The sequence below is a fragment of the Scardinius erythrophthalmus genome (assembly GCF_964197995.2).
Source record: "Scardinius erythrophthalmus genome assembly, chromosome: 10".
NCBI classification, from domain to species: Eukaryota; Metazoa; Chordata; class Actinopteri; order Cypriniformes; family Leuciscidae; genus Scardinius; species Scardinius erythrophthalmus.
Genome location: NC_138230.1, coordinates 13003869 through 13012468, shown reverse-complemented (window position 1 = coordinate 13012468; position 8600 = coordinate 13003869). Strand labels below are relative to the sequence as shown.

The window sequence follows — 8600 nt, the reverse complement described above, 5'->3', positions numbered from 1 at the left end:
ATTCAAATAGCCTACGCAATGCATAAAACTACACCGGCTATACAGGTTCGGCTATCTGTTGTCAACACAATACTAGATACAATATGGTATGTCCCTGTGTCCTTAACTGCACTCTGTTCTAAGAAACCACGTGATATCATGGCAAAAACCAAAACCATCATGGTGAGTTTGGAATATGCCACTATTGTTGGCTCAGAGCGCCATCTAGTGGAGACTAGAAAGACTAAAATACACGGTTTAGAGAAATGTATGATTCAGTGCTTTTTTTCTATTTTGAGAGGTCAAAAGATGTTTACTTGATGATACATGAAAAATTTGTCACACGACATGTGAGTATTTTCAATTGTCACAAAAATGGTTCCTGCGGTTAAAGCGCATGCGCGTAAACACGCAGTTAAATGAAAGTGAAACGCTGGAAGCTGCACGAACGATTTTGGGAAAAACCGACGAATGATCTTTAACACGCCAAAAATTACAGCCGTACAGAGATATAATTTAAACTTTTAAAGCAACGATGTCTGAGATTTCGACTATATAAGATATCTATCATCGCATTTACATTGTGTTTTCGTGGTAAGTTTTTGCTGCCTGTTTGTAATCAAGACTACAGCTAAATACATTAAATTGTGTGTGTGACCAATGAACATAACTCTCATAATATTTCTAATCTTACATTATCTCTCCTATCTTGCAGCTTCTGGTTCTGGATGTCCAGTTCTGGAGTGCTGGTTTGTCCAGGAGAAGCCCGGTCATGGAGGAGGTTTCTCAGTGCCAATGAGTCAAGAGAAATCTCTAATGTTCATCAGAACTGAAGCTTACAGTGAAGAGATCATGTCTGATCTTCATCCTCCTGCAGACATCAGCCCGTCCAGAGTTTACTATGTGACTGGTCAGTGTCAATGCAGCATGTGCTTATATAATCTCTAAAATAAACACAAAAGTCCATCTTCAAGTCAAAGAATATTTTTGTTTAATGTTGTGCTCACTTGGTTGTCTGTATCTACTGTTATGTTTCATATAGCATAGTAGTATGATACTACCTGACAAATAAAAATACTGTATTTAAATCTCCTTTCTACACCAACCAGATCCAACGCTACAGTCACAGACGACACTGTATAGCACCTGTTCTAGAGTACAAAACAGATATGATGATAACTAAACTTTAACATACTGTTCTCCTCCAGATCCAGCTGGCACGTTCTGTAGTGCCGCCCTGAACCCACCCAAAGGCTCTGTGAACAAACCAAAGTGTGAGATTAACCCTTTCATGCCTCACGCCTCTATGGTCAGATGGACATCAGCTCTCACTGACTCCGCCCAAAGTCCAGTCTACCTGCAAGCTGATTGGTTCTCAGTGGCAGCACAAGGGCTTGATGATCAGCTGACGTTGTCCAATATCATGCGAGGGCCTTCAGCTTCTAAAGAGCCAAAAGGTAAAGAGCCCAAGTTTCTCTTATATTGGCAGAAGAAAATAATATTACATACATTACATTCAGTAACATAATAATATTGACATATATTTGCATAATACATAATAATGATGCATTATATAATTATATATTAAGAATATTAATTTAGCATAGTTCTACATAGTATGCAATTTAAAATTTAATTTGCATGTTCATTTTAAAAATGATTTGTGTTCCGATTTGATTTTTGCAGTTCATGTATCTTATATTTTAATTAATTAAAATAAGAGCTAAAGTCTGTTGAACCCTTCTGTTCTAATGATGGTTAAACACTTTCTTTGCTCATTATGCTTCCTATTCTCATCTCTTTCCTAAAGTCATTCTCAGTGTCTCCAGTAAAACTCCTGTGGTCCGCTCTAGACTGGGAGAACCGGTTCTGTTGGACTGTGGGTTCTGGGTCGACCCGTCTTCTCCAGTTCACGGCTCTGGATTCTCTGTCGAGTGGCGTTATCAGTTTCGGGGTGAAGGACGGCTGGTTCTCGCTTACGATGGCAAGAACGATCGGTTTGCAGAGACATCAGAGACCGGAGCCGATACTGACATCACAGGCCTCTATGAAACAGGAAATGCATCTCTGATTCTGGAAGAATCTCAAGTGAGACACTCAGGAACTTACATCTGCACGGTGTATCTTCCACATCTGCTGGCTCAGGTAGCCGTGGACCTGGAGATAGTTGGTGAGATGATGGTATACTCTGATTCTGACATAGCCAAGTCAGATTTGCATAAATTATTATGGATATTATGTTATATATATGTAATAGTAACCATCACTTCCTTGTTTCTTTCCAGAGCCTCCATCTCTGTCCATCTATCCTTCTCCTCTTCCTCTGCTGGTTCCCGGGCAGCTGCTGCTGATCCAGTGCGAAGCGTCTGGTTTTGCTCCTCACACTCTGGATCTGAGCTGGGAGTTCACCGGGGCTGATGGGAAGTCCCGCTCTCTGGGTCAGGGTGGTGTAACGGGTCACAGACAGGCGTCTGACGGCACCTTCAGTCAGAGCAGTCGTCTGGAGCTGGACTCGGGTAAGATGAGGCTGGGTCGTGGTGGAGACATCACCTGTGTAGCCAAACACGCTGGAGGAACACGGCGAGCCTCTGCTACACTCAGTGTGATTGGTGAGTGATACTGTCCTAGACTGACATCATTTTAAAACAGTGTTTATGATCAATCATTAAACCTGAATAATTTCACGTCCACTTCAATTGTCTATATTTCAATGGTGGGGATTTCCAGTGATTCTTTCTGCAGGATACTCTAGTAGGAGACAAGTGACAGTCTTTATGACAGTCTGATTCATATTTTAATTTCCAAAAGAATATTTATGTCAGTCAGAATGTTCTGCAACTCTTGATTTGATATTGTGTTGATATCAGGTGTCAGCGCTCCTTCTATTGAAGACTCTATGGCGATGGTCGCTGTTGCTCTGCTGCTTTACGGCATGATCAAGTTTCTCTACTGGACGTTCAGCTCTTCTGGTGAGTCGGTTTTCTAACATCACTGCAACACAGAAGAGCTATTTACAAGTGGACTGATGATAAAATGACCTGATCCATTGTAAAAAACTATTACCATATTGCAGTATATAGACTAGAATTGTGTTTGTAATAAATGCCCTGGAATGTATTAAATATCCAAACATGTCAATTTTTGTTTTCATTTAGACTCCAGTGAAACTGAATAAGAGAATAAGGTAAATAATTTTTTCACACTCTTCTCACACTCAATTTCATTTTTAAAATGCATAGATGCTGTCTTTAGTTCTCCTGTATAACTGTCTGTCTGCTTATTTTATATCTGTCTCTTGTGTAGAAGGAGAAGTAAAGCTGGATCTGGAGGGGATTGTGAAGCTGAATAGTGTGCAGAGAAACTGCTCTTGTAAATAATCCTTTCAGAATAGTTTTATATTGTGTTTCAATCTTTGCTTAAGAATTTCAGATTGCTGTATTTGTGTTTGGGTTGGTTACTCTCTGCAAGTATTTTTATATAAAAATATTTTTAATGATGGTTGTACAGATTCTGGAAATAATAATAATAATAAAAATGTAAATTGATTGTATTTTAAATACTGCAGGACTGTTGCCATTTTTTAGTTTTGTGAGTCTGAGCTTTGAGCTTTTTTCATGAACAGAGATTTATGAATCACGTAAACTCAATTGTCTAGAGATGTACTAGTAGTGCTTTAAATAAGTAATATCCCATTAGGATGTTACCAGCTTTTCTTTTGCTTAAATCATTAAGTTTAAATGTATTAAACAAAGTTTATTATTTGTATTATAATGTATGTAATGTAAAGTCACCTGATCCAATCCTCACACATCTGATCTCACATTCATGCCAAACTCAACTAAACAGTTTCTCAAACTAAACACACTCTTGCTGTATTTTTTGTAAGATTTGAATTGTATTTTGGCTCTGTAGGCATTATAGTCCGACTCGACAACAAGACAACAACAATGAAAGCACATGATGTGGTGAATTATGGAAGAGAATATGTTATTGATATTCATGGTACTAGTCAAATGAAGAGAACTGGCATAATTCAAATTATGAGGCCCACACCCATTTCATTTTATTTATAAAACTGACCATTGTGTCATTTTTTAGTTAAAGAGGTCAGCAAAAAAGTAAACAATAAAGCATTTCCTATTCTGTTGATTTGGAGAGGGGCTTGGTATTCATGTGAGGTGACAAATGATAAGAGGTGAATATTAGCCATAGAGAATATCAGTCATATTTGTAATAATTCATCATCACTATATCATATGTTCTGCTTGTTTTATTCCTGAACACATTTGCCACTCAGTGTTTTTCACAGGACTTTTAATACAAAAGACAGAGGAAGCTGGGAAAAGAACCCAGAAGTCAGTAAGAGGGATCCTGCATGGTTTATTTTTATTAGTTAAATACCTGTTAAACACTTTATGTCACCTTGAAAATGAAAACGTGTCATAAATGTGACATATACAGTATAACACATAAGTTGTGGAAAAATGTGTTCTTAAAGTGTTTTTGAATCATTGGCTTTTAATCCTGCCCTGCTCATCATGTTTCTAATGTCAGTAAGAGTGGTGTGGTGAGAGAGCAGTTTGTAGTACGTAAAATGAAAAGCAAGAGTCATGAACTCATGAAGTCATAACTATACTATACAAGCATTTATAAAATTATAATAGTCACTGTAACAGTCACCAGCTGGAGAGCCCTTGAGAGCCACCAGAGGGCACTCCACATCAGAATATTGTCATTCCCTCACAAACTACATCTCCCATAATTCTCTGCCTGGACTCATCAGCACTCATAGTCAGTGATGGGCAAATTAAGCTTTGGTGAAGCACTGAACCACTTAGAAGAATTGTTTTGAAAATGGGTTCATTACTCAAACCTTCAGTAACAGCCCTTAAATTTCAGGGGAGGCAATGCGCGGAATTGGGCTACTATAGTAATTATGATTCACCGTGGGTCAAAAATTATTGATGGCCCTATAATTGATTGATGGGTTGACCTGGGTTGACCTCTTGACCTTGCCCTAGCTATGCCCTGACCTTGTCCTGACTTGACCTAGTGCTGACCTTACCCTCTTAATGACATTGTCACATTTGACCTTGTGTGTAATTGAGATTTGGATTATTTATGGCCTTGTGAGTAAAAGGCGTCCATTGATTAATATTTGAACTTTAATATAATGGAAGTCATGAAGGGTTATAGCTCTGAGATCAGGATGTATGTTACATGCAGGCATCAGCATGGAGCTCCCTCCCACCCTCCGCATTCCTTTGCTCAGGGGGATTGCTGGAGACAGTGGAAGTTATAAAAAGTTTTTTTCTAATAATTATGTATATTTCACAAGATTTCACACTAACTAAAGATGAAAAAACATTCTGTTCTTTTAAAAGAAAATGTATGAAATGATTATAAAATATATAATATAAAATAAATATCTTACTAAAAATCTACTGAACCAATTTAAACATTTATTTATGAATGGTTATATGAATAAATAAAATCATCTTACATTTTCAAGAGAGTTGAAGAAGTAGCTCCTAACATATAGATGTCTATTCTACGTATGAATGGGTTCACAAAAATGCAATGAGTTAAATACAAAAGATCCCAGAGTATTTTAATGAAGCACCTCTCACACCAGCGTTTGCCAGTCTGTCAGAGGGGATTATTCAGTGATCAGGATGAGACATTGTGAATGTTTTGTCAGTGCTAAATTTATTTCAAAGTATAATCTTAAAAGTTTAAATTAGATCTTTTAAAAAATAATACAAAGATGTTTTTAATTTAAATTTAATTAAAAAAGTCTTAATAAAAACAAATATTCTACATCAATGGTCTGTGGAAAAACTTGACTTGAACTTAAAGTATATTTTTTTATTTATCAGGGTTTTGTAAAATAAGTCAAAATTTGAAGTGTCACAAGTCATCTCACGCATGGGAAATGTTCAATAATTTCTTAAGTTGTATCTGTGAGAAAATCACCACATATCTTCAGAGAGAGAGAGAGAGAGCAACAATGAAAACATTTAGAAACTGTGAACCCTCAGGCTGTCTCATTGATAGGCTGCTTATAAGGTCCTTCCGATCAGAGCAGCGTCTTCTGAGAAATACATTACTTGACAATAATGCTAGCTTCAGGATCTGTGCATCATGTCACAGCATAATGTTAGGACTGCTAACACCTTTCCAGAGCGAAGGTTTTGTTCCTACTAAATTTATTTCAAAGCATAATCATAAAAGTTTAAATATGATCTTTTAAAATGAAAAGATTGTTTAAAATAAATCTTTAAAGGTTTAATACATTTATATCTTCTATTTATCTTTTTTACTGTAATGATTTTGTTTAACGGTGACCTAAAGTATAATTGTTATTAAACAATGTCTGTTCAAAAACTTTACATTGTTGAACATTTTAAAGAAAAACTGTACTTAGTCCTCTTAAATCTCATTTATATGAAAAGATTCAATCAGCATTTTTGTCCATGTTGGGCTTCCATTTTTATGGTGGGGGCTTTCCATAGCCATAATGATTTTTGTACTGTAACTGCATATGATATACACCTAAACACGACCATCACAGAAAATGAACTAATCTCTATTTTTAATTTACTATTAAATGATTATAAATAAAATATATAATCAATGAATAATAAATAAAATGTTACTAAAATGTATTAAAAAATTTGAACAGTTTTAGCTAAATGAATATATATATATAGCCTATATATATATATATATATATATAAACACCTTACATTTACAGAGAGGTGAAGTAGTTGTTTATGCAATTATAAAAAACAATCCAAAAAGCAAATAGTTTAAGTTGTCATAAACAAAACAGCCCCAGATCCTTCGGTGATTAACCACAATGTGAAATGAAGCTTCAGACCCTCACAGAGACGAGAGGAGTTACAGACCAGATGAGCCTCTGGGACACAATGTCACAGCATGTAAAGGTAGTCTGCTTTCCAGAGTTGTATTCCTACTTAATTCATTTTAAAGCACAATCTTAAAAGTTTAAATTAGATCGTTTAAAATTAAAAGACTGTTTAAATGAAATCTTTAAAGTTTTATTAAAGTCGAATCTTCTATTTATCTTCCTAGAAGACTTCTGTATGGTAAAAACGAGTTTGCTTAAATTTAACCTAAAGTATTATTTTTACTAAACAGCGTCTGTTCAAAAACTTTTTACAAAAAAAAGAAATTTTAAAGCAAAAACTGTTTAGGCGTGTTAGATCTTATTTACACAAAAATATTTCAAACAGTATTTTTGTCCATGAAACATGTTGTCAAAGACATAATTTGTAGAAATAAGAAAGGTACATTTTATAAAAGAAAAAGTACAGATTAATGACATTGTGTCAGAACACAGCCAATATGAAGAAATGCTTTTAAATTTGTAAAGATTATTCTTTGAAAAAGTGTAGTACAAAGCGTATAGAGTATTTGATTTCGGTGGGGAACGCTGGAAACTAGTGTCATTTAGCTTAATCCTCGGTTTTTAAGGGAAATTATTTTCAGGAGATCCATTGACCCCGGAAGACACGACTTCTAAAGACCTCTCAATAAAATACAATTAACTTTTTCATATAAAATAATGCCATTTTTTAATAATTAAAAATAAACAAATTTTTGAGTTTGACAACGAACACAGGAAAACACTGCTATATAACATAGTTCAAAACATATTAATAATCAGTCATTTCTGAATATTGACTCTCAGTCTTTTTTCACCATTTTCTCATGTTTTCTCAATAGAATTCATAAAAGTATAGTATAGAATAGCATATTTCTAATAGGGGCTCATTGTAACGCAGTGTGACAACATGCCCCACCTGCACAACTGGGATTTAAACCCTGCTAGTGTCTTCTGCTAGTTAGCGAAGCATTAAAGAACTATATCAACTGTGAAATAACATACTGGAGATTCAAATAATATCAGGTTTTGTAAATAGTGCTTGAAGATGAGGTTTTGTGTTTAATGTGTGTATCTTGCATTGTTTTCTGTTGAATGAACTGATTGTTGAAAGTACCAAACATACTGTTGTGTTTCTGTGATTAGTTTTTTACAATTGCTAACATAGCCCAATTTGTAGTCACATTTTCAAAACTCTAAACACAATTAGCACAACATCTGTCTTTTGTGAACTTACCATTAAGGCCATAAAAAGTCATATTTTTACTTATGAAAGGTCAACATGGAACAACATGAAGTCTTAAATTCAAGCATTGTTAAAATATTATTTTGATCTACATGATGTTTTCACTAAAACAAAACCCATAAAGATATATGTAAATGAAGAATGTATCATTCTTGCTTGAACAATTGTATTGATGTGGGCCATTAGTTGCGAGATAGATTTGAATGTTTTAGGTTGTATATCAGATCACATATGCAGGAATGTTTGGACCTAACCCTTACAGAAAACATTCTGCATTTTCCTCATGTGGACTGACATTTTTTACACACACACACACACACACACACACACACACACACACACACACACACACACACACACACACACACACACACACACACACACACACACACACACACACACACACACACACACACACACACACAGAGCAAAATGCATTAATATTAACCATATAAACAGCTACAA

The 8600-nt window shown here is 35.3% G+C and overlaps 1 protein-coding gene across 1 annotated transcript in view; it reads left to right on the top strand.

Annotated features, from left to right (window-relative positions):
- Positions 1 to 514: 514 nt before the first annotated feature.
- The window catches only part of LOC308697545 (tapasin-like), a gene marked incomplete at its 5' end in the record, with an annotated part of 41726 nt that continues 33640 nt past the window's right edge, over positions 515 to 8600 (top strand). Inside the window, 7 exon segments of the mRNA XM_081376859.1 lie at positions 515 to 531; positions 533 to 573; positions 695 to 889; positions 1188 to 1436; positions 1790 to 2149; positions 2265 to 2588; positions 2847 to 2948. Of these exon segments, the coding sequence (XP_081232985.1) occupies positions 515 to 531; positions 533 to 573; positions 695 to 889; positions 1188 to 1436; positions 1790 to 2149; positions 2265 to 2588; positions 2847 to 2948 (1288 nt within the window).